Source organism: Seriola dumerili, unplaced genomic scaffold (assembly GCF_002260705.1).
Source record: "Seriola dumerili isolate Sdu_G_001 unplaced genomic scaffold, Sdu_1.0 BDQW01000052.1, whole genome shotgun sequence".
Lineage (NCBI taxonomy): Eukaryota > Metazoa > Chordata > Actinopteri > Carangiformes > Carangidae > Seriola > Seriola dumerili.
In genome coordinates, this window is record NW_019174307.1 from 8,992,461 (window position 1) to 9,019,463 (window position 27,003).

General features: G+C 39.4%; 1 protein-coding gene across 1 annotated transcript; it reads right to left on the reverse strand.

Moving 5' to 3' along the window:
• Positions 1-4,000: 4,000 nt before the first annotated feature.
• bard1 (BRCA1 associated RING domain 1) lies at positions 4,001-26,530 on the reverse strand. Its single transcript, XM_022740961.1, has 11 exons — positions 26,463-26,530; positions 24,958-25,014; positions 23,994-24,142; positions 22,302-23,368; positions 21,591-21,671; positions 19,321-19,493; positions 13,578-13,704; positions 13,344-13,476; positions 11,318-11,410; positions 6,544-6,641; positions 4,001-4,495 (listed from the first exon to the last, which is right to left on the reverse strand). Exons 2-11 carry the CDS (start codon positions 25,002-25,004, stop codon positions 4,148-4,150), a joined length of 2,316 nt encoding a protein of 771 aa, XP_022596682.1. The 5' UTR covers positions 25,005-25,014; positions 26,463-26,530; the 3' UTR covers positions 4,001-4,147.
• Positions 26,531-27,003: the final 473 nt, after the last annotated feature.

A 27,003-nucleotide genomic window follows, 5' to 3' on the forward strand; every position in this document is an offset into this window, starting at 1 on the left:
TGTGGCTAAAGGCCAGGGCTATAAGATGGAGACAAGTTAATGTATTGTTTCAATATTTTACCAGACCACAATGCTCCTCAAGTGGTTCAGTCGGAAAGAAAAGGCACCCAACCAAGGTCTAAAACATGATGTTTTTGAGATGATAAATACCAGTCATTAATTCAAAGGTGAATTCAAGTAAGCCCGTGCCATTCATCACTAGAATTTATTCGATTTCTAGAAAATCCGTTGCTGTTAACCTTTTAGACCCTATTTCTGGGTGGTGATGGATGGGCTGCTTAATAGCAGCTCCCGGCACTCTAATGAGACAGAAATGAGCATAGGATAAAGACCGATGACTAAAGACCTATATTACCTTAAAAGGCACTAAAACTAATTTTTGGAAGAATCCCACACTCCACAAATTCTGCTGCATGGTCTTAAACTGCAGCACCTGGGTGGTGGAGGAATCGTAGAAGTGAAAGAATGTGGGTGGAGTCCAATCTTAGGTGCAACAATGGAGCCTGAGTCATTTTCATCATTTAGCTACAGTGATTTAGTGTCTTTCAGTGTGAAAAGACAGACCTCATCTATCTGGCTTGAGGTCTGCAGACTCATAAAACAAAACTGACATCTATGGTTTATCAATCACAGCCTCACTGCTCCAGACATTTTGGGATAAATAAAGGAGCTTCATTCATCTTAATTACTTTAAATGTCACATAATTATTCAGCCTACACATGTATCCCCCAAAATATATTGGAATTACTTTACTGGGTAGCATTAGAGAAAAGAGTGAAGTCAGAGTGCCAGGTGACAGGGCTCAGAGGCATTGCTGCCACCACTGATGCCTTATTGCTACTGTTGCAGATAAAATTCACAAAGCATGGCCTTTGGCTTCATGCTGCATGGACAGCCCAGACTGCTTTAAGTGCAACTTTGTTTGCACTCCTCTGTGCAATGGTTTCCTGTCATGTATTTACTAAACTTAGCCATTGTGTTACATTCCAGTAACAGCCAGCAGGGTGAGGAGTACGAGGACAAGGACAGTTCAATCACAGCTACAAATATGGATCTGAATTCACAGATAAAAAGATTTTTTTGATATAAATAAATGGAGACGCAGCAAAAATGGCAGATAGAGATAACCTAGCAACTTGATCTTTGTGACACTGAAACTCATTGTCCTGTATAATAGTTGTGATACAGCTTTTGTGGTACACTTCATTTGGTGAGCTAACTTGGGGGAGCCATGGCTGCTCATCTCCTTAATTTTATAAGCTGCTTTCATCAACTGGATATGAAGGTAGGAGTGAAGGAGTTGAGGTGGTAGGTGTCAACAGAAAGTCAAACCATCCAGACCAGGATCATGTTCAACCAAGCTGAGCTGTGATTCAGACTGCTAGTGGGAAGAAAAAACAAAACAAAACAAAAAAAAACAAGAGCGAGATATGAAATCAAATAAACAAAGAAAAGCGTGGAAGAATCTTTTTCACTACAGAAAATTAGATGCAGGCATGCAGCAGTAGTGCACTGGTGCATATGTTACTCTGCACTGTAAGTAGGTGGATTCTTTAAACAGCTGTAATTACCTTTATTGCTCTCATTGAGAACTAAAGAGGATCAGTCTAGATCCATATGGATTAACAAACAGTAGATGCCTATGTGTGTCACATGAGAGAATAGGCTGTATTTTAAAAACACAAGAGGTGTTTAAGTGGCACACATGCATATATGCTTCTCGGAGAGAGACTCTGCCTGGGCAAACCAGGGGAAATTACATTTCCTCTTGCAAATACATGAAGCTGGACAGTTTCAAGGACAAATCAGCAGCACAGTTTGTCTTTGTTCATTTTCTGCCAAGAAACTTGAGTCTTTATGTCTGTCTGTGAATGTCTATTCAGATGACCCCATCTGTGCCGTCATCATTCAAACCGCAGGCTTGTACATGGGCATTTTGTAAAGGTAAACCACTCGTTCTTTCCACGAGACACCGACTTACTGTAGCTGGAAACTATGAAAGATTGTTTTTTTTTTCCTCCCTTATGTTTTTTTTTTCAGCAACAAAACTGTTACATAAAGTGTGCCTGAAAACCAACAGAGTACTATCTGGAATAGGAAGAGAGAAACCCTGTTATTATACAATCAGTTGTATTAGTTTCTGGGGCACCAAGGGTCTGTTCATGCGGCACTCAAATGTGTTGTAGTATAATTTCTATAACAAATTTGAAATTTTTAAAATGAAAAGCATCTTTGATTGTATATGAATACATGCTCGCACAGCTTGACCCTAAACTGTTCAAGAGACAAAGGGTCCAAATTTCAAAAGTTATACAACCCTTGGTGCTCCCCATGTTGTCCATATGTAAATATGCTCAAACATATAATGTGTATTCTGAAATCTGAGGTGGAGTAAAAAAAAAAAAAAAAAAAAAAAAGAAAAAAAAAAAACACAAATAAGAAATGTGTATTATTCATCGAGACAAAAACTATTTTGTTAAATTAACCTGAAAAGAAGTGTGATTCAGCAAAAATGAGTGTGGATTTCTTAACAACTACTGAAAAATGTGCATTTCTTTACTGTGGAAAGTGCAGCATTTCTTGGCAACTGAATGTATGGCAGGGGCAGCATGTGAGATGAAATTTAATTGAAACTTAGAGAATGCTGCTAAGCAACTCTCCTTGAATTCAGCCACAATTTCCACATAATAAAACCGTGCAAGAAACAACAAACAATACACGACATGAAACTTTACAGCTGACCCGGGACACAGCATATCTCCAGGCGATCTTTACTATAAGCAGAACATTTCCAAATAAATAAAATTACAGTATTTTCCTGACTCACAGCTCTCTGAGAGAAAATAAGAAGATACCAGTGCTTAATGGTTTTGTAATGCTCAGTGAGTTCAAGGGCATTATTCACAGGTTCATTCCTCCATTCTATTTCATTACAAGGCAGTCTGGGCTTCTATCTCATCCGCACTGCTAATTGCCTTCTCCCACCTCCCAGCGTGGACAAGAAAAGGGAAGCAATTTTATGCAGCACATAGCAATCAATAGCAATTAGGTGCATCCCTGACTAATCCCATTGAATCCCATCTTGGGAGATGGCCAGTAGAAGACCTCTTAAAGCACACATACCTGCAGACCAGTGTTAGTGGTGAGGAATACGGACACGCACGCACGCACGAGCACACATACACACCCCTAATGGACACAAAAGAAAAGTTTTGCTTCTTCTTCACAGCAAGTGCCAGAGCTGTGACAGAACAATTAATTGCTTTGTTTTTCCTATTCTATACTTTATATTGAATGTCCATTGATCTTTTTAAGGAACACACTCCCTCCATTTGTATCAAACAGGCCTTCTCAATTAGATAATTAGATAATTATCTCTCCCTGGTAAACCCATGCAGGTTATGGAATGCTACTCTACACTAAAACTACTCATTAGATTTTGCAGCAGACAACAAATTAATTTGAGTGGGACACCCAAACGACACATACAAAATGCTGAATTAACACGAAATTTGTGCAATAGTAGAAAGTGCCTCAAATGTGTTTAAAGAAGCTAATTGTAAGCTTTGATACTGCTACATTGCCAATGTTGGCATTAACAGCTGTTTACTTACCAGTCTAGTAGAAATGTTGTCAAGTGACAATCGCCACCTGCTCCCGGCAGGAAGCCATGCTCGGCGGCAGAGAAAACTTTATATCTTAATGATGGACAGAGAGGTTGCTGCTGCATCTGCAGTTATGTGGATGTTGTACTGGAGTGTTGCAGTGAGGAGGGAGCAATTTACCATTCAATCTAATTTCTAACTGTCACCTATGGTCATGAGTTTCCTTCACAGGGTGGCAGCACTTACCCTTAGAGACAGGGTGAGAAGTTTGCAGTAGATACCTGTCCCTTCACATTAAAAAAGGAGTAAGTTACGGTGGTTTGAGGCATCTGATTAGTATGACGTCAAGAAAAGAAACAAAAGAACATTCAAAGATTTCATCAGCTACATTATTGTTTTTAATTGTTGTTTATGTGATTCATGTCTTATCATGTCATGTCAACTTAATCATCACATATTTAAAAAGCAAAACACACATAATGTCCATGCAATAACATAAGTGACGGTGCAAAATTATCATTTAGTATATAAGTATAAGTCTTCACACCAGATTTTGAGGATCAGGGACAGGAAGGAGCCGGAAGGCTGCAATGCAGTTGATAATCCAGGTGGAGGGAGCTGACCACACCTTACCTCGTCTGACCACTGTGGGCTTGTGAGTTCCTTGAGGATCAAAGATAATGTACTGGGTGCAGAGAGCCTGGTCGGAGCCTGGCAGGGCGTGGTAAGCAGCTGCACTCAGGGTTTGTGTCACATCGCTGTCGGGCTTGGGCTGCCGGCTCAGGAGCTGACCTCCTCCTTCTCGGAGCAGCTTGGTGAGCTCATCTTTGGTAGGCGCCTTAAAGGATCCCAGGAGGAAGAAGAAACAGCCGTCGAAGAGCGGTGGGAGCTACAAAAGATGAATGATCAGAAGGAATAAATTCAAGCATTAGTAGAAATTTGATGATTAAGTCAACCTTGGTCTAAACTAACACTTTCTTGTGCATCAAAAGCATGGCTGAGAAGAGAAAAGCGCTGTCTATTATCTTCCTCCATTAAAAATGTTAGTCACTGTGCCAGCACAAGGATAAAACTTAAGTCCTTGTGAGAACAGTGGCAGAAGGATTAAAGTCTACCCTATTGTTTATGATGAAGTTAAACGCTGAATAATTTCTTTGCCACTGAATCTAGGCTCTCATATTACCAAGAGTCTGTGTGGACGCTTTGTATTTTCTTCTTTACTGCAGAGCCAGAAGACATTTTTATCAGTGCCGCTCTCCAGACAAACTCAGAGCCACTTAGCATTGATGTTTAAAGCAGCAGTGAATTAGGCCACTGGAGACTGTTCTATTCACAGCATCAACGAACTCAACTGTTTTGGGGTGTAAATTGGCTCTCTTAAGAGTTTCCAGTAAGAAGGTTCTTTGACTATGCTTTGGTTTGATTTCACTTTTTTGTGATTAAGATTGATGTTATTGTTTTTCTAGAACACTTTATTGTTGGACATTTTTATTCAGCTCAAGAAGGAAGAAAACAGAAGAAACCAATAATGGGTACATTTTAAATCAACTGAGGACCATGTGTTTATTAACATGTCTGCCTGCCCAGAGGTAAACAACAAACTATGTGTGAGTCGGCTTCTTAAGCCTCTCAAGGGGCTTCTATGTTTCAGGGAACAAATAGGTAATCAAAATATCATGTATTAACACAGAACAATGCATAAAAAAATATCTATTAAGTTTGTTTTGTCACACTGAATCACAGTTGATATAAACATAATTTTTGACGTAAAATAACAGAAAAGGCGAAACTGTAATCAAATTTCTACAATTTTATCAACAATAGGTACACTAAGTACTGAAAAACAATTATAGACAGCCTAGTCAATATTTAGAAGAGCCTCCTTTATCAGGAAACACAGTATGTGTCTGTATCAGCTCTTCCATCTAGACAATGCAGGGTCCCCGTTCTTCTTTGCAAAAACGTACAAGCTCTGTCAAGTTCCATGGTGACTGGTGGGTGAGCAGCAATTTTCAAGCGCTGCCACAATTTCTTTGTGAAGACTGAAGTCATAATTTTGACTTGGTCATTGCAAGGCACTAATGTTGTTGGTTTAAAGCCATTCCTGTATAGTTTTGGCTTCATTTGGAGTTGATGTCGTCCTGAAAAATAAATCCAAGTTGCAATTCTCTTACAGACTGCAGCAAGTTCTCCTACAGGATTTTTCTGCATTCGTTTTAACCTCACAGAGCTTACAAGGCCAGCTGCAGACAATCATCCCCACAACATGATCCTGCAAACACCAGGCTTCAAGGTGGGGATGGTGTGTTTCTGTGGATTTGTGTTGTTTGGATAACACTAAACATAGCATTATATATTGTCAAAACCCCTACCTTCACTAATTGGTACTTCCCAGTATATCTTTCTGCATCTGCTTGTGTCTTTCTACCTAAAATGGTTGACTGCACAATCAAAGATATACAGTGCATTCAGAAAGTATTCTGGCACTTTTTTTTCACGTTTTGTTATGTTGCTGTCTTATATTAAAACCCTTGAAATTAAATTTTTACGTCATGTCCACACTCCATACTTCATAATGACAAAGTCAAAACAGAATTGTAGAATTTTTGTTTTGCAAATTTTGCAAATATCACATAACTAATAACATGACATAACTATTGATACCCTTAACTGTATCTGTGGCACAGAAAAGTTGAAATGCTTAATTAAGATTGATTTGAATTTCATTTTCTTTTGAATAGGGTAATAAAAAAGGCCAACTGTGATTCATAGTTTCAAAACACAAAAAATTCCAAGCGTGTACTTTTAATAGCATGTGTGCTGCTAAACAACAACCATGCACCACTGCTTGGAAAAACACATTTTTCCCAAGGACAGAAGGTCTAGACAATCTATACTCATCTTTTTCACATATTTGTTTGTTTGTGTCTCATTTACCAAGCTACATCTGTTGATGCGACTGCGCTGGGGGCCTTCTCCTGCTTCGTGCTCAGTTTCGGGCATCCAGTTGCCCGCCTGCAGACATGCCTCCACCCCTGGCATCAAAGAGAGAGAGAGAGAGAGAGAGAGAGAGAGAGAGAGAGAGAGAGAGAGAGAGAGATCAAGAAAGAGAAAGAAATAAATAAAGCTAGAGCTAATTATGTTGACTTGAAAGAGTGTGACAAGGCAATTGCAAACGGAGGATGACAAAGCTTATGTCTGTTTTATCACACCGAGTTGGAAGATTTCAAGTATTGGCAAAGCTGCAATTGTTGACAGCAAAAGATGCCCACAGCATGATGGAGTTAATGATGCAACCCTCGTTTTAAGTATCTTGAGCTTAAGCAGAATTCGAGAATCATCTCTTTCTTTCTGTCTCGAGAGGTTTTACAGAGTCAAATTGGAACTGTGTGACAGCCAGCATTCCGGCATTTTTTTGAGTTAGAAGAGAACCTTTGTTCTAAATCCTTAAGAAAAGCATCCCTAAAGACAGAAAAGTTTTTCTTAAAAAGTACAGGCAGATATGGAGGGGGGTATAAAAAAAAAAAAAAAAAAAAAAAAAAAAATCACATTTTAATGACCCTGTTACTGTCACAGATAAAAAAAAATGCTTCTGAACATGACACAGATCACAGTGCTGCTCTTCCTTCTTCTTAAGCGTTTTACTACTGAGTATCATATGTTGGGGGGGTATATCAAAAAAAACCCAAGCTCACATTTTAAAAGTTGCACGTCTATACATGTTGAAACTAGATTTGGTTTGGTGAAAAATATGTATAAAGGATGTCAAATAGACCTGAGCATAAGACATGGTCTGAATATAGACTTGCAGTGCAGAGACTTCTCACAACATTTCCAACCATGACAGATGCAAACAGTCCCACAGGCCTAATACTCATCTGAAGGTATCTACATTTCGCCACACCCACACAACCTTGAAATTCATTACATCTTGAGTTGCAGTTTAGTGTTCCACACTGTTGCTTCCAGCTGCAAGATATCGTTACACGAACAGATTAGGGTAAATGTGTGTGTATGTGCGCGTGTGTGTGCGTGCATACACCCTGTCACAATATAGCCCCCATCATCAAACAGCAAATTACACACATACATCCAGACACACAGTCATCAGAAGATGGGGTGGAGGGCAATTACATTCCTTCATCCCCCTTAATTACAGCTTTCATTTATGGGGATGCTGCCAGAGACTTGGGCAGAGAAGAGGGGAGATACTGGGGTTAATCGCTCCGGACGATGGTGCTTAGTGCTGAGGAGTCATTAGCATGTTTGCTAATTACCTTCATAGACACTGAAAGCAAAAAACATCTCAAACCCCTTCCTGAGTGAGTGACTGAGTAAACAGCCAGAGGAACCCACTTCCTTGATTAACCATGAGACCAACTAGAACTGTTATCTCATTATGAAGACAACCACTGGTGAGTTGAGTTTGACTGATATGAAATTTTGAAGGCCTACCCTGACATTTCAGCATCCAGACAGTGGGGGATAGCTCATTCTATCTTGATAGTCAGAATCCTAAAAACCACTGTCATGCCACATGAGAAATAAGAAAAAATAGTATTCAGGGATTCAGTCCCGAGCAGCAGTGTCAAAAAGAAACAGCTAGAACTCGTATTGGGAGGAAGCAGATAGGTGCTCAGAGCCTCCTGGGTCAACAGTGGGAGTGGCAGAGATGAGAACCAAAGTGCAGGGAAATAAGTCAGTAAAAATTGGGAGAAAAAAGGGAGAAGAAGAAAAATCATATAAAGGGAACAGTCCGACATTTTGTGAAATGTGTTTTTTTGTTTTCTTTCCAAGGTAAGATGAAAAGATGTCACATCTGTGCATTAAGTGCAGAGCTTCTGTCAAGATTTGGCTCGCCTAGCTTAGCATAAAGACCGGATGAGGGGGAGAAACAGTTTACCTGTCTCCAAAGTGAATAAAATATGTTTCTGCAAACACCTCTAAAGCCAGCTTATTTAAACAACCTATAGAAGAACAGGAATGTAGCAGCATGATGCAGCACTTGTGTGCAGCATCCAGATATAGTGCAGGTTGCCAGGTACAGCTGGCAAGCACAAGTCCTTGTTTTGGTTTCTGAATAGGTGCAAACATAGTGCCGAACCTGGCAACCTCACAGAGGGATTTCCTCCAGTCTTGTTCGCACAGACTGGTTACTATTAGACTGGTTATTGTTCACCAAGAAATACCATAGTTACAACATGCAACCATCCTAGAAAAACCACAAATTGCCCCTTTTACTTTTCTGCTTATCTACAGGTTAAACAAGTGAGATGAAACATGCTTTTTCCCTCTCTCTCTAAATTTTATACAAAGCTAGGTTAAACATGTCCTGTGTCCAGCTTGGACACTGAGAATGATATCCATCTTCTCATTTCACTCTTAGAAATAAAGCCAATAAGTGCATTTCCCAAAATGTTGACAAAAGGATTTCAGTCAAACGTTTGATCTTCAATCAAAGCTTAGTTGGGGCTTCTACTATAAGACTGATAAAGAGGTTAGCCAGTCGCTTGGCCTAAACGACAGCGATGGTGTACAAAGGCAGGTGACAGTGAGAACTCAGCTGCTTGTGTGCGCTCACACACATACACAAGGACAGAGACAGATAGGACGGCACAGCGATTGTCACGAGGGAGACAAGCTGTGTCAAGTGCTCAGCCTGCGTGGAGAAAAGAGAAGGGGAGGGCAGAATATGGTCCAAACACACAATCTTATACAGTAAAACATACACATTCAAAGTTAAAATGCCTTACTGGCACAGACAGAGACAAGTGTGGATGGCATTTTACTCTACACACACTCACACACAGTGAAGAGATCCCACTGACGGATACACCAGTCAAGAGCACACCAAGGTAACAGAACACTCTTTGACAGCAAGTCTCTTTTTACTTCCCCTGAAGCTGACTTCCTCTGAATATGTGCTTGTTGATTTAGTTCAATAATGCCAGGGAGACTGGCTGAGAATAGCTAAATTTTTTCTAAGTTTTCATCTTGGCACAAATCAAACAGGAAAAGAGAGCTAGCCATCTTTTCATTGCTAGTGATATTTAAGCCTAGCGGCACATTGATTCCCAAATTCCTTCCCCCAGTCACCCACCTGCTCTGTTTGGCTGTCAGACATGTAAGAAGGTGTGTGCATACACACACAAAGCAGCAGGCACAAACAATTTACCTGAAAATTACCTGTGGCAAAATGTTCTTGTAATGTTTCCCAAGACATTTCATGTGTTGCAGAAAATAAAAAGTATTGTATTTAGAAATTCATATTCCAAACACAGCCCCTGATTTCATCTGAAAATTGCAGAGGAGAGAAAGCACAAGATCGAAAGTACACATCTCACAGTAGTTTGACATGGAAGAGTAATTAACATGGGAGCCTTAGTAGGCCTTTATCATATAACAGCAGAAAGCCAGGTAAACGCACAATTAATAAACAAGTCCCGTTTTTTCTACAAAACTTTGAGTGTCAAAGTAACAAACCCCATATTAGCTAACACAACTCCATGGTAGAACACAAAACCCATAAAACTACTCCAAAAACCTTGTGCAGCACAATCCATTTTCTCTGCACTGTGATTCCAAGTCCAATATTTACCTTGTAGATTTTTCATACTTGTCCTATACTACATTATGCCAAGAGTCACCTAACTGCAGCAAATTTAAACTTCAAATGCAAATGGAAATACTCTTCTCTGTGGCTAGAGCACCCTTGAATAACTCAGTAAACTGAATAAATATGCAACCTTGTAGCAGACAAACACAATAGCTTCACCATATAAAAAGATAAATTAAGAAACACACTGTAAATGTTTCCTTTTACCTATGCGGCACAAAAATAAATCTCTACCGGGTTTGTTTTTTTTTTTTTTTTAAAGCCTTGGTAGTTAGTATACATGATGAACAGAATTCACAATGTTCAAATGTGAAGTAGGAGTGTATGAGGAGCACCTGACAACAGCACAACTCTTAACTTGTTTCCAGTCTTTATGCTAAGTTAAGCTAACCAGCTGCTGGCAGTAGCATCACATTGGCAGACAGATACAGGGGTATTACTGATGTTCTCATCTAATGCGCAGAAGAAAGCGAATTAGCATATTTTTCAAAATTATGAGGTGTTGTTTTAAAGCAATAAATAACAGCAGGAGTCAAGCTTCATTTCATAGGATGGAGCTGTTAATTAATCTGGAGACTCTATGGAAAATAAATCAATAGTTGACATTTGTGCACTTGTGTCTAAATCTAATCCACTACTATTGTAACTACCATATTATAAATAACCAAAGCATTTTCAAATGCATAAACCTCTTTCTGCTGCAAAGCTACAACCTGACTGTGTGAAAATAATATTTGTGTATCTGGCCAAAATACTGGCTTATTCACAACTTTGCCTCATGTTATCCTGAGCTGCAGTGATGGAAGAGAGTGTAAAAGCCACTACACTGAATTGATGACCAGCAGGAATGAAAGGAAGTGAACACAATAAATATCCAAACATAATTGTAATTCATTGTCGAGGTGATCTCCCTGTTAGATACCTTAAAATCTAGGAGATAATTAATTTAACATTCAGGATATTTTGGATAAAATGTGCCTCAGTGCCACTGCAGTAGGTAGTTAACCAGGTTCCAACAGCAACATTGTCTAACATGACATCCAAAAATAGCATCTGCAGAAAGCTGCTCCAGCTGACGGCTCACTCCATACTTACAGCTGTATCTGACAACCCAGCAGCCAGCAAGGAGACCCAGGAGGGTGGAGTAGGTAGTGGGCATGTGTCCTTCTGGCACCACAATGTGGCTCACTGGAGGGAGAAGACAGACACACACTCATAAACAAGCCAAATTGAAAAGGTGCAAATGAGTTGTGCTACACATGCACAAATAGCAGCTGCCTGCTGCTGCCCTCCTTGTGTGTCTGCCACACTTTCCAGCTACACAGTATATTATTGGTGCACATTCAGACAGCTCGATACTTAGAGTGGTACAAGATAACACATTCGATCAAGTCATTACTTAAAGTCTTTTTTTCCACAAGTCAGACAGTGCATTTTTCTTAAAAATACTACTTGAAAACTTGAATCTTTTGACAAGAGACACTTGTGCTGATGCCCAGCACATGTTGAGTTCTTGTAGTCCAAAACTAAAGTAGACCAGGGTGATATTAAGAGTTTATGGTGAGGGTGTATTTAGGCACAGTGGTGCTTGTAGGATAATGCTAACGCCTGCATGCTAGCATTTTGTTGTTTAGCAGGTATAATGTCATCATGTCATTGTAGTTTACTGTGTTAGCATGCTAAGATTTACTAATTAGCACTCAACACAAAGTCAAGCTGAGGATGAAGGGAATGTATTTTGCCAGTACCTGGTCAGATGCCAAACTGCTAAATTTTGATTTGAAAATAGAAAAGACAGCAGAAATGTTACAATTCATCCTTAGGGGACACGAATGCTCAATTCAGCAGGCCATGTTCACATTACACTGGGCAAAAACTATTCACATGTGTAAAACATAAGCTTCAATAACTCATTTGTCTTGAAACACAGCTCTGCTTAAAGTAGATATTGTTTGGTGATATTGATTTATCTGTCCTAACCCAACAGCAGAGGACAATTAATATTTATGGTTTTGATTCCTAATTCATCCCATAAATGTAGTGCAATTCTCATTGTGTTAAAAATTTACTGATGTCCCTTACTTTCTTTTTTACTTTTACTTTCTGTACCTTGCTTTCTGTAAACCTGTCAAACAGTTCATGGCAACACATCTAAAGGGAAAGTAACAGCTTACTTCATAAATTGCTTCAGACAAGGACGCATGATTATAAGTTTATTAAAATTTAAATACAGGCTTATTGCCTCTTCATTCAACAAGTGAGCACAGTTGACAAGTGCAAAATGAACATAATGATACCTCCAGGGCAAAACCTTCTTACATTGTGCACTGACTGTGGATTTGTAGCTTTGAATTCAAAATGTAAAAACCATTTTCTGAAAGCACCAACTTTAACCCCTCTGGTCAGAGGAAGGAGAGTTGTGAGAAACACTTCTGTTTTTCATTAGTGCTTATTCATCACCCTGACAGTACCTCCAAACATTTTATGAGGAATGATTTCAATTACTTTTGCTCTCTTTTATTCTCCCAGCTATTACTATGCAACAGTGAAGGAGTTGCTGTATCACAATGATGTATACACCTCTAAAAGCACTTGTTAGTTACTGTTGAACTTTCATGAGTGATAATGCACAAACTGCTGGCTTTTACAATACAAAAGTGTCTGTTATAGATAGTAAAGCCTATAGTGCTTGGTTCTGTTGGTTCTGTAGGTATTATAAAGGATGATTCAGATACAAATCCCATCTCTAAGGTGGTGGACATTTTGACAATATATAATCGTCATAACAAACATTATGATCAGGGAAAGAGACTGCCATGATTACAGAACCCATTGGATGGTTGAGCCTGAAATGTGCCCATCTAATACATCTTTCAGTTGAACAGGGCATCCAAATGATGGTTGATTACCTATCAGAGTGTTTGGCAGTGAACAAGCTTACCAGCCATGGTCCCAATGTACCAGTAATTGGCTGGTAGCTGCAGTTAATTTGCAGTGTTGCTGAGAGCTCATGTGTCACAAATAACAACATTAAAAAGCAATCATATGCAACCATAACCTTGGAACATTGAGGAAGTTTAAGTCCCCTGAGGAGGTTGTGTATGAAACATACGAACACTACCTGAGCCAGAAAAGGTGTCAACCACTTTTCCTCCTAGTAGCTGTCCCAGTTTGGCTAGTTGAAGCTGTGCTGGCTGAGAAAGCTTGCTGGCAAAAAACGCAACCATTTCATCTCTCCTCACAAAGTCACTCACCTAAGAAAGGACATAAGAACACAGTTTAGAAATGTCTTGGTCAATAATGCACAAAAATTAGCGCTCTACCCTTAACAATTCTTAGGGACATACAGACGTACCGCAGAGAGACTGGCTGAGGGGCTAAAAGAAACATTAGCATATTGGGTTCCCTCTGAGGCTTCCTGGAAAATCTCCAGCATCTCCAGACTCACTGCATAATCTGCAGGCTGCTTTCCATGCAGATTACTGTGAAGAAGAACATTCAATAGGTAAAGTGTGTCAGTGTCTCACACACAGCAACACAGACCAGCAGGTAACCACAGGGACAGTCAGACATGTCAAAACTGAAACAAGAGCACACTGGCAAAAACGCAACAGTTAAGTAATTATATTTACTTAGATTTGTTCACTAAAAAATACCTCAACACAAGCTGAAAGCAGGTCAAAATGTGCAAGAAGGATGTGTGGAGTGTAGTTGTACATATCACGTATGCCATAGTAATTATTTGTGGCATCTGTCTCAAGACAGGTTTCCTCTTCAGCAGATCTATAAGCTAACATAAGATAACATTAATTGTTAGAACGGGTGGAAAAAGTCTTTTAATTGGTTTTACTTTCTAAAATGTCACTTCACCTTTCACTTGTTAAACTTAAATAAGACCGATAGAAAACTTTTTTTCAAGCACCTTTCACAAGCGAAATTACAAATTGCTACAAATAAGGTGATGAATGGACAAAATGTTTAGAAATGCCAAACAGGAGACCTCATATTGGATTCAAGTAAAATAGAGTAGCACAAACCCAGAAAATTGAAAACAAAAAAACAAGTAGGAAACTCGAGTAAATTCAGGATCAGCCCTCAAGGTAAAAGCATATTGTAAGAGATTTCACGGGCGCTATGTGCTGTGGTTTTAAACAACTTTGGACCCTGAATAGACAAAAAGTTTCTGATAGAGGATCTGAAATAACATCCCTTTCCTTTGGAAAAAATCATGTTTTGAAGAAAATCATGCCTCATCATCATAATCTGTAAGTATACTGCTCTGGCCAGCAGCAATCTTCCCTTTTCAAATTGTACACGCTTGTTCTTGTCTCTCATGGCAGCTAGTAAGAGAGTTAAAACTTTTTAATCCTACATCTTACGAGTTAATCATACAAATTTTGGTATCCAAACTGTTGCTGTTGTGACTAACTACCTTTCTGACCAAGCTGTCATATGCTAAGGCAGCATTGGTATTACATCGTTATAAATCCAAAGCACGGTATTTTCCAATAAGGTGGTCATTCTTTTATATCATTTCATCATAGTCTCTGTAAATTTGGGATTTTTTGGGTTTTTTTTTTTTTTAATGACTGGCCAAGCAGGACATTAAAAATCAATATTTGCCAGTCTGGAGCTCAGAGAAAAACAATTTGGCGATGTCACACCCCGCTTGTTCTGTGAAACTGTGCATCCAAGTGTGTCATTCACTTGTTGGAGCATAATTGTTTGATATGAGGTTGAGTTGAAATCTGTGCTCTACTTCATTCATAGGTCATCATGTCCATATACAACACACCAGATTGACTGGAAGGAAAAGAAAATCAGATATCAAAGGGTTGCATAACATTACTGAGAACCTTTTAAGCTTTCTCAATTACATAGGTTTATCTAGTAAGAGGATCACATTCCCTTTACAGTTTCTGTATACAATTAACTGTGATTCACAGTGGGTGTAATGGAGGCTTCGCATTATCTCAATAGCAGCATTATGTATACAGATTCACACAGATGAAATTGCGACTATCCCTTGGTTACAATAGGGATATTGAAGAAAGAGTTTCAAAGTATGTATCTTTAAGTTGGAGAGAGCTGCAAGAAACAAGACTATGGTCACCTTGAGGAAAGAGGGAGAGGAGAAAAGAATGAAGAAAAGCACAGGAAGAGCGAAGGAGACGGAGAGAAGAACCAAGCCCAGCAGGTTGTCGCTAAAAGATTAGTCGTCAGCAAAGATAACACCTGGGGGACAATTAATAGGTCCACTGGTCCATAAAATATTTCATTTGGATTCATACCCCCAGCCCCATACAAATACAAACATAAAATGTCCCTGACACTTATACATATGCGCACACACACACACGCTAGTTTATGCAGCTGCATGTGACAAGAATATCTCAAGAAAAATAATGCGTGGAAAATTGTGCAGGAGGTAAAGTCACAAACACTCTCCCACAAGCCTCTGCTTAAGTACACAAGTGGGATGATGGTGGTGGTGGTTCGAGTGGATACCCACTGTAACCATGACTCTTATTCTAACTGGAGGGGAGGAGATTCAAATATTAATTTCAAGCTCTACACAGATACAGACAAGTGTTCAATTCCACCATCAGCTCACACCTAACACCATCCATTCCCTTTCTACATAAAATCCCTTCTTCATCAATAAACAACATAACTACACTTACAATACTGATAACAATAATGATAGCTTTTTACTCTGCCCAATTGTTAATACATACTTTAAAGAGCCCCTATTGTACTGGCTCTGTAAAACTAAACGCAGTTTTTAAGTTCATCTCTTGTCCTCAGAGAACCATATGCCAACATTTTGAGAGGTCAATTCAAAATTCAAACCAAGCTCAAGATCACCCAAGAGCTGACAGAGCCTTTGAACTATGTCAGCTCAGCAGTAAGTCTTAAAAGGGAGTCATAAGTCTAATGATAGAAACACGTGGCAAGCAACTGATGAGGCAGAGGGCAAGGCCTGAGTGCATTTTTAATCAAAAGCTTCATTAGTTACATTTCCGACTTAAACAATTCACTCTGAATTTGTCCTGATAGTTGGATCAGTGGGGTGATACAGCTTACATTGATGACACAGTGTATGACTCACCCAACGCCTCCATTTAACTTTGAAGAAGTACTGTGTATTGTACTGTAGTTGTTATGCTGATGCCCTTCTCTGATGCCAAACTGTGCAAATAATGACTTTGCTAGATGCTCCTAAAAATAGCCTTATTCAAGCTATTAACAATGTTTCAAATGTCATGACTGAACAAAATGGACAGTCCAGTGAATAAGAGCCAAAAAAAATCATCAGAGCTGTGCACTTTATTTTGGCAAGAGGATGAAACTTTTAACACTGACAGCATGCATCATCGAGTAGATTTCAAAGACCGGAAGAAAAGAGAAAGTCACCTCCACTAACTGAGAGGTGAAAGTATCATATCCATATTATCTTAAAGTTGCCCCGTGGAGTTTTTGGTAAACAAAAAAAAAACCAACTGTAGATCTTTGTGACAGTGGCAACAGTTGGCAGAAATGTGTGTTGTGCTTTTGACTGTGTATATCTGCCCTAATGCACATGCATGATAAACAAAATGAGAAGGACCCACATTGCTCTTCGGTGCCAAAAACACCTCAGGGTGCCTTTAATGAAATAAGTTGAATGAATCCACTTAAACTAAATATCTCTCTAAATATGTAATGTTTGGATCAAAATGTTTAATCTGTGCATTTGTGAATGTTCATTACAAACACTATTTCTAAATACAAAACTGTAGTCAGTGATGGTGTCATAACCATCTGTTATTATACATTAACTCACTGTTAACATTTGGTGACTGTCATTCCTTGTTTATCGTATGACCCTGTGTGTACGACAGTCCAGTGCTATTGCTATAATCAAGTGTAATGAATTCAGCGTGAGGTGCGCAGGTGGTGTTAAATAACATCTGTATGGATTCCGTGCTTCAGGCTTCGGGTAGTCATTAGGAGTGAGTCAACAGTCAATTCAAATGTATTGGGCATTTTGTTTCCCACATCTCATAAACACAATTTCATTGTCATACTGCACTTACATTAACATAAATAGTGACATATAAAAGCCTGTGCTATGAATAGGAAACTGGTTGGCAATAAAGTTTAGTATTCAAGGTATAAAATATACAAAGTATCACCATTGCCCCTTAATTTCGTGAACATAACATATGCTATCAACTAGCACCGTGCAGGCCTCATCATGTTTGTCCAAATATGCTGCACTGGTAGATATTTATGCTTACAGGGCTGAGACTTATAGTCAGGAGCCCAGCTGTGTATGCTGCATAGCTTCTCAGAAAATGCTTAAACCTGTTGTTTTTGAGATAACAGGGAATGGTCGACTGTATAAAACATATTAGTATTCACTTAAGAATTTGCCTCTCTTAAGAGACTTCCTTCAGTATTTCTGGTACTACTCAGCTTGTCAAAAACATGAGCTGGATAGAAAGTGGACACACAGATTTAGATGACAGGGCCAAAGCAATGCAAAAAAAATGCAGTCCAATCATTCAAACCAAAAGTGCATAGAAAAACAAGCAGGGGAACAATGAAGATCTGCAAAACCCATATTTCCATACCCAGACCTGTGTGCCAATCATTCCATTATGGATTGTTCTGCTTCTTGTGTGCATGTGCGCGTGTATGTGTGCCTGTGTGGTGGGGTTATGGCAAAGACTGCATTCATCTTGCAAAGTCCTGACACACTGTCCCAATCACTGCCTGTTCTTTTGGCTTGCAGACAAGTAATAAAGGTAAAGAGGAGAAAATGTAAGACTCGGCAATCAGGACCCATCAAAGCAAAGAGGCAAATAAAATGAAATGAAGACAAAGGAACCATTTGCTAACTGACCAAAACACTGACACTGATCAACTACTCTATTGATCACACTGATTAACCAGCATTCTCTCCCTCATTATGGGCATGGTGCTACATATCTACCCTGCCTCCACAGGCCACAAACGCTGATACTGCATCAACTGATTGACCAACAACTAATCAGGATCAGTCGATTTTCTTACATCTATGCTCCTCCATACTGCACTAACGCACGCCCTGTTCTTAATTATAAAGGGCTGAATGCCTGATACGATAAATGGTAAACAGGCACTCAATGATATATTGAAGAAGTGGAAAATGAGCACCAGTCCAGAATAACAAACGCGCCTCTGTGCAATGAAATACAATGGCAGTGCAGTATTAACTTACATATAATGTTTAGTTTCTGTTGAGATTTCTACTTCAGTTGTTTGACTCAGTTGAAAGGCACTTTTAATATTTTGTCCTCCTCCTTTACATACACGGGGGAGCAAAATAAGAAAAGACTAGATTAAGGGTTTTTTGTTTGGCTGTTACTCAGTGAAATGCACACTAGGGATGTGGTGGAATCAAATTTTCATGCTTCATGATAACTGCGGCCAAAAATGTCACAGTAAACAAATTTGATCATCATATTCATATAAAATGAAATTTGATTTTTTTTTTTAAAAGAGGACATAGACCCTTATAAATAAATAGTCACAGTTTTAACATTGGGAAGAAACATGCAGCATACTAATATCTCATGTATTCATTTGTGTGGAGGCTGCTGCATCTTACATGATCGTGATTAAAACTGTAGCTTGAAGTGTAGTAATTATGGTCACAAGTAATGTTTTTCAAGTGAATTTAGGTCTATACGAACTCAAGTTTTAAAGTGACACGGACTAGAAGTGTTTTTCAGTACCAGGTTAAAAGTTCTTCTGTTTTGACCATAACTAACAGAAAACCTTGTTTTCAGGTCAAAGCTTCTGGTCAGCACTTTTTCACAAAAGACCAATGCCAAGCAAAACAGGCCATCTATGCAGTTAATCACTTGCCCTGTGCCAGGCCTTCGTCACAGCGACCCACATTACATGTACAGGTCTGATCCTGATCTTGTGGTGGGTCACTTTGTGATTCATTTTACATGGAGCAAATCTTCATAAAAGCAAAACTCTCTCTGCCGTACTGTATATACTTTTTTCACCTGAAAATCCAATAAACTGCAAGTATGAAAAAAACACGTAAAGGAGCTTACAGTACATTCTGTGAGGCTCCATGCTGCAGCAGCAGTTTGACAATGGCTGGATGTCCGTTCCTCACAGCATCATGGAGTGGCGAGTCGTTTTCATAGCCAGGTGTGTTCAATAGGGCTCCCCTTGAGACCAAAACCTCCACAACTGCCATGTGACCCAGGTTACATGCCTCGTGCTGGAACAAAGAGCAACAACTTTCACGTTATCCTGCTCTTCTTTGATCTGATTTTTCTCTCTCATGCTCAAAAGAAACACCCTTATTTTTAGTATGTATCCTAAACTCACATCTATTTTCAATCACTGTAATATCAATTTTTTTTCCTTCCAGATGATGCCGTTTTTCTGGGGGAGATGCTTCAAAGAGTTCAAAAGAATTTGATTATCCGAATGGTAACGTTTTTGATCCCACGTGCATTTTCTCCTTGTGGATAATGTATAAAGATAGCCAAACAACTCCATAACTGCCAATCTGATATTCCAGCTCAATCACACTTAATTCGTTATGTAGAAAATAACTCTTACTGTCAGACTGTCTGAGGAGAATTCTCAAATATTATCATGCTCTACTTTTCTTCTTTTCTTAGATTAACATGAATGGGGAGTTTTATGACTTAGACAAGTGAGAAAAACACTTGATTTTATTAACTGAGAGTTTCATTCGGGAGTGAGATTAAGACACACTGCAACAACTGCACAATATCTATAAACATTTGTGGTCAATTTCAATAAACTGGGCAGCTGACAATTTTATTGGGAGGCCAGCTTTTGTTCCAATTCAGTTTAACTTAGTCTAAGCAGCACACAACGTGCTTTTAAGCAAAGAGGTATGTGGAGTTATTCCCTCCCATCATCTGTGGAGAAAACACAACATGAATTAGCAAATTTTAAGTAGAATGTCCAGCTGTATTATATTGTTTTTATTGTCTAGAAATGAAAACTTGCCTCTCTCCATCTCCAACCGATACAAACTAAGAACAGGATTTGGGACAACTGTTTCATGTAATGCTGCCATGCTACCACTACTACGTCCTTTGGTGCTGACCATCTGTAGCAGAAAAATGTTTAATTTGGTCACAGTTAGGACCCAAAATCCATGGATTTGTGAAGTATTTGGCTTTCAGTTTTATTTGTTATAACAGCTTTAGGCTTGACAAACACAGTGAGCACACATACAGTAAATGTTAGAAGTTCTTTAAACTTTGTAAGCTCAGCATTAGCTGGGCAATAAATCAAAACAGGTAAAATGGTGCTCAAGTGAATGGCTGGAAAAAAAAAAAAACACAAAGAAGTCTAGATGATGGTAGTATGTCAAGTCAGTCAGCTCCCCAGCCTTCCCAGATACATACAATCAGTCAAATATGAATATGTCAAGCTCTAAGCTTAATGGTAGCAATTTTGAAAGATCAGCTGCATACTGCCAAGTCTCAAATTGAAAATTCAAGTTTGAGTGGATCATCTTGACAGCAAGTAGCCATGTGAAGTGTTGCAACAGGATAGTGGCAAACACTCCAACATTTGCTCTCTAAAGAAGAAAAGAAATTGCTCAGGCAGCACTGAAGGATTTTACAGTGTCAAGTGGAGGCAACTTTAGGCTAAACTATTAAAAGAGCACAGACTACATGTTTTGAAGTAAGCCAGTATGCAATAAATAAATAAAAATAAATAAATAAAGTTGACTCTCTCCGGATAAGAAACCTTCAGCTAATATTAAGAGAGAGAGCGGCTTTGTTTCAGAATGATGTGAACAGTACAAGTAGTTTATTTTTTTAATGATTGATTAACATGTTTTCGGTTTCAGTTGAAGACTGGCCAAATGCACAAAGAAAACAGCACAAACTACTACTCACATAGCAGAAACGGGGGTTAGTTTGCAGAAAAATGGAACAGGGAGAGCTAACCAGACCAGAAGACTTAATTTGCATGTATATCCTTAACAGCAACATAATACAAACACCAACTGTACATGTTGGTTTACCAGAAAGGAATACACAGTAAATGGCTAGATGTAAATGTTGCAAGGGTTTACCAGAGAATAAAAACTACTGTGAACATAAAGGCCTTTGCGTGACAAAGTAGTGTGTGTATAAAAAAAATTTAATAGCTTATGTTATTGATAAGAAACACCACAGATCTCTTTCATCAAATGAAAAGAAAAGAAAAAAAACACCCTGACAGTGTAGAAAAACTATTAACCTAACTGTTGTTTTAACTGAGAGTTTATCCACACAACAAATAAAGCTTTCAGATCTATCACTTGTTGTATTAGTCTTACCAGAGGTGTCCACCCAGCATTATCCTTCAGGTTAGGGTCAGCCCCCTGGTCCAGCAGTTCCTTGACAGCCTCTACATCTCCCTGCAGGACCCAGAGAGAACAACAAACCTGAGGTCAGAATTGCAGACCTGTAAACGCAACCCTTCAAATACAGCAGCTGATCCCAGTGTAGCAAAGCCCCAGTGTTTATCAATCACACTCCACAGTGGGCCATTGATTACCTTGTCGGGGATCCAGAAGGGGATTACGGCTATGTTTACAAGGATTACTGTAAAACGGTTTATTCTCAACAGACCAGAACATGACTGTCTGATCATCTGAAGACAAAAATGTTCAACTGAGAGGGGAGACGCTACAGGAAGAAAAGATATTTAAAGCAGCAGATTTGTGCAAGATGCAATTTGAAGAAGAAACTAAATTAAACTAAATTAAAATTAAACTAAATTAAAATAAGGAACATGAAAGGCCAAGTTTGTACCTTGCAATCTCGTCATTTTAACTGCTGATAAATCCTTAGAAATTGTTTCTGCCCTTTAATAAATAATTTAGACATAATAATTCTGAGGAACATAATTTCATTTTATTATATTATTTGTTTATAATTTAAATACCTTATCCATTTAGGATGTAGTGCAAAAATACTGCAGCTCTTGCAGAATGCAACAGAAAACAGAGTGAAGTAAACAAGTTCAATTATTCAAAAAACTCTACCTTTATAGCAGCTAGATGTAGCAGGCTCTCTCCCTTGTGGTTCTTCTTCATAACTGCAGGGCTTCCTGTGCTGGGCCGTCCAACAGGTGCACCATGAGAACAGGGAGATTTTCGACCGATGGTGGCTAGGAGAGAGGGGCTGTGTCCTTGCTCATCTCTAGAGATTTTGGTGCTCTTTTCACACCTGGTAATCAAAAAAGGAGGGTTAAGGACGACTGGTGACATCTGACCCGGGGATTTTCTCCTCCGGCCTGGGGAAGTCCTGGGCCTTTTTGGTGTGGTCTCCAAGGTGCCAACTTTCTCCACCACCCTGGTTCTTTTTGAGGAAGGCTTTGGGGGAGAAATGTTCTCCTGTTTTTCAGGATCTTCAGCTGGGTTGACGTCATTTGTAGACAGTGAGTTTTTTTGGATGACACCGTCTGACACGCTCTGACCATCTGAGGAGGGGTAATTCATTTGAGTAGCGCTGCCTCCTGAGAGGCTTTCCCTCATGGTGCTGCTACAAGGGCTGAGTTCATCAGTACTCCCCTTTGGTACTTCAGGCTTAGGCTGGTCGGAGGTGACAGCAGGGTTTAGGAAAGAAACCCTTTTACTGGACCTCCTTGCCCCTTCAGCACAGGGCTGCTCTTTTTCCTTTAAGGCATCTACATCCCCACTGATCCCCCATTGCTGATTTATAGCCTCTAGCCTGTTGCTCTTCGTCACCTTCATGGTCTGCTTTCGTGTGGTCCTTGTGACTCCCAGTGCCTTCCTGCCAGCAGCATTTTTCTTAGTTGACCTCTTCTCCCTTTTTTTGTTTTCATTGTTGCATTTTTGAGAAGAAGAAGAGTCTTGGGAGGACGAGGTGAAATTGAAAACTGACAGGTCCTGGCCTTGAGCAGTAATGGTATCTGGCTGTGCTGCAGCTGTTTCTCCAGAAGACCTGCTGTCTGGTACTATGACCTCTGAAGGCTTCTCCACTGTGCAGCGCACCTTGCGGCTGCGGGGGCTGAACCAGATCTTGAAGTTCTTCTTGTGTTTAAAGACAGGGCTGTCAGGTTGTGTCTGAATCTCAGTGACAGAGGAGTCTGCAATGAATCAATGGAAAAAAAAATGTTTAACAAAACGAAAAGTTCCCATATGTCATTTTTTTTTTTTTTTGTTGTGAATTGTTATCAATAAGGCAATTTGTGATTGTAATAACCCTCCACTACCGGTTGAGAGGAAAAAAGAATAACATCAAACTTTGAATTATGCATTGCCAGCCACAAATACTGACATATGACAGAGGTACAGAAGTACACAATCAACATGCTAACCCTTAGTTATTACTGTCTAAATTTAGACTGCACAGCAAATTGCAGATTTGATAACATTTTCACAAAAGGGCTTAGAAAGTTGCCCTGTAGTTCTTTGCAAAGCTGAGGTCTACTTGCAAACTAAACACCACCATGGTTAATTGTATTGCATAATTACTGTCATTACCAGGACGCTAGATGAGCAATTAAGAAAAAAAGCACAGGAATAACCCATTAATACTGTCCATCAGAGATTAGATTGGTGGAAGAAAATGTTAAACGTTTCAGTCAGAAATTGATAGGGCGAGGTGTGAGCAGATGAGAATGGAAGGAAACATAATGTATAAGACACATGAATTCAAGATGATAACCCTTAATTATGCTGTCAAGCTGTTATATAACAGCTACCATCTACCTGGTTGTTCTATGGGATTGAGCAGGGACTCCAAACCACAGAAGAGCTGTATGATGCTGCTCAGCTGCCTGTTGATTTGGATATCCTTCACCCATGCAGGGCTGTGACACAACACGCAGCCATCTCCTGCACGGGAGCCAGCACAGGACCTGAACAATAAACATTTCTTGAATTAGGCATCTACTTCACAGTTCAGTAAAAAGAAATACAATAAGGTAATTGATTTTCTTTCATTTTAAGACCATTCAGTCATGGAGAGAGGACAGAAATTGAGGCTACAGTTTATGCCTAAAGAGACATTAATCCCCTACAACTTTTAACACTATAAACTATGCACTGCATGGGAACCATGCCACTACCATTTCATCCACACAAGAAACACGCTCCATAAAATAAGAACTGCGTGTTGATTAAAAAAATGTTGTAACTAATAATCATTTATACAAATTCTGCCATAAAATTGCTTTATTTTTCTATGTCCCTCATGTGTATGTAATACCTGTTACAATGGTGCTGTTAAAGTTGTTACTCTAAACACTAACATAAGTGCTAAAACAATTATTGGTTTCTTATTATAACTGATACCTGATAACTGTTGTTTGGTTGAACAGAATATGAATCTGTCAATCCCATATACTTATAATTACATAAATACTCAATCAGTTTTTAAATGCACAGGGAATAAAATCCAGCGATGGAATCTTCTCACTATAGGCATTTTGTCATAGCACAAAACGACTGGTTGTCAATACAAAAAATTCATTATGGCTTCATTCCATTTATTTGCGCCAGTGAACCAGCATGCTCGATACCAGAACCCTGGTTACAGCTCACCTAAATGTAACGGAGCCATCATTTAAATGATAAGTTACACCTGTGTTTGACAAATAAGTGCCCACCGTGACACAGGTCTACGGTTAATGAACATGTCAGAGTAAAACATGTTTAACTGAGGTTACATTACCTGCACAGCATATGCTCACACATTCCTAGACACACAGGTTCCCTCATTAAATTTGAACTGGAAAAAAAAAGAACAAAACATGTAAAAGTGGGCAGTGCAGACATAATGAAGTGAAACCAAAAATTACCATTCCCACTATAATCATGGCTCATATCGCCATCGCAATATCTGTCAAAATAATCGCAATATTTTTTCTGCATATCCTTCAGTCATATTTGCTAACCAGCACTAAACACGTACAGCTGAGGCTGACATGATTATTGTTACAGCAGTAGTATGTAGTGACAAAAAAAGTGTTGACCTAAATGAAAACCTGACATGATGATGGTGCTAGATTAAAGATTAGGGGATCAATCAACTAACCAAATCTTCAGGACTACTTGGGAGGATCTGCAGTGACAAGTTTCTTAAAAGCATATATTGTTGAGAGAAGACCACATCTGAAACATTAATGCCTCCTCCCTAAACAAAGAGCCCAGTGGTGTCTGCAGTCTCTGACAAGCCTGAAGGGAATGAGAGCAAGGAGCGTGAACGTCTCAACCCTTTCTACTATAGAGAGCGTCCAAGCCAGCTGCATTACAGTCTGATTCGTCAATTGCATTAGACGGTGGAGACAGCAGAGAACATCAATGGGATCTCAGTGTGCATTTACCATAACCGCTGCATCTGAAGCAACCAGCATTGTGAGGGACCCCTGCTCTACTTCTTACCAACTCTTCAACCCTCATGCCATCTGGCTGGATCAGCTGGGTGTACTGGAGCATTGTAGCATCCAGACTGCATAACAGTTTCTTCCCGCAGGCAGTCAGGTACCTCAACATCCTGCTACATCCAAACACTCACCTGAACTACATTTACACTGTACAGCTTCTGTTAAGCTTTTGACAACATGCTAGCTTCTTCACCATCAGGCTTCTCAAGCTGTGTGCTGTCATGTGTTGCATATTTTTGTTCCCAAACCATACTGTTCTATTTCTCCATGATGTATTATCGTTTTTGCCATATTGTGTTGTGTCTTAAGATAATACTGCACTGTCATTTATTTTTAGTCTGTACTGTGTTCCTTTGTTATAGTTGCACAAAGATTTTGTCAATTTCACCCCTCCATAGCACACGGACACTGTATACGAATGAGTTGTCAATAACAAGCCACTAGCCTTGATTTCCGTTAAATGCAAAACCCAGCAGACAGCAACAAGAGAATAGCTTTAACATGTAAAGTTAAAACTATCAAGAGGTAGCAATAACGTTTTATTCGGACGTCTGGTATTTTTAAACGACTTTGCTTTTCATGCTCATTTTTTCTGCGTAACGTTACCGGGCTAACTGTGCATACGTGAGGAATCTTCCTGTAGCGTTTCAAAACGAAGCCATTTTCGTCTGACAAAAAATGTGTATGGTAGTAGTTTATTTTGTCATTCGCCTTAACGTTACACAACAAAGGACGCTCCGTCATTACATAGCCAGCCTCTCTACTAGCCACAGTAACTGTAACATTAACGTACCATTTGGAGCAAAGTAGCAGTCGTCGAAAGTTCGCGACCGCCTCTTTAGTGCTCTTCCAGTCCTCTGTCTGCACGGGGACATCATTGTTCATTCTTACGATAATTTTTGCTTGTTTGTTTCCTAGCTCTTCTCTTATAACTTTGTGGGTCAAGATTGCAAAACAAGTCGAACCTGCTTCCTGTTACTTACATCTCCCGCCAAATGGGAGGAAGTCATGGTTGCCATAACCACAGCAATGACGTAAGTTTCGGCCCTCCCCCAAAGAATGAGAGTGAGTTTTCTGTGTATTTTCTGTTAAACCAATATAAAATGCTGAATTATACATTCAATGACATTTGACATGGTGCAAATGTAACTCGAACTGAAAACAACGCACAATTCAACAGCAGAACAATTGATAGAATTAGTTGATTAAGCAATATCACACGAGAGGGAGTGATGTACTGAATATCCGCATGGCTGTGATTCTGTCATAGGTACGAGGCCGCAGTCACAGTGCACAGCAGCTTGCTACTTTGTTTCCCGACCTTCATCCACTTC

Coding starts and splice junctions, on each gene's coding strand:
- bard1 (XM_022740961.1), bottom strand. CDS start 25,004: ATGAGGGAACCTGTGTGTCTAGGAATGTGTGAGCATATGCTGTGCAG. Junction 19,494..21,590: donor ATGCTGGGTGGACACCTCTG/GTAAGACTAATA, acceptor TCTTTGTTCCAG/CACGAGGCATGTAACCTGGG. Junction 4,496..6,543: donor GCATCAACAGATGTAGCTTG/GTAAATGAGACA, acceptor CATCTTTTGTAG/CTCCCACCGCTCTTCGACGG.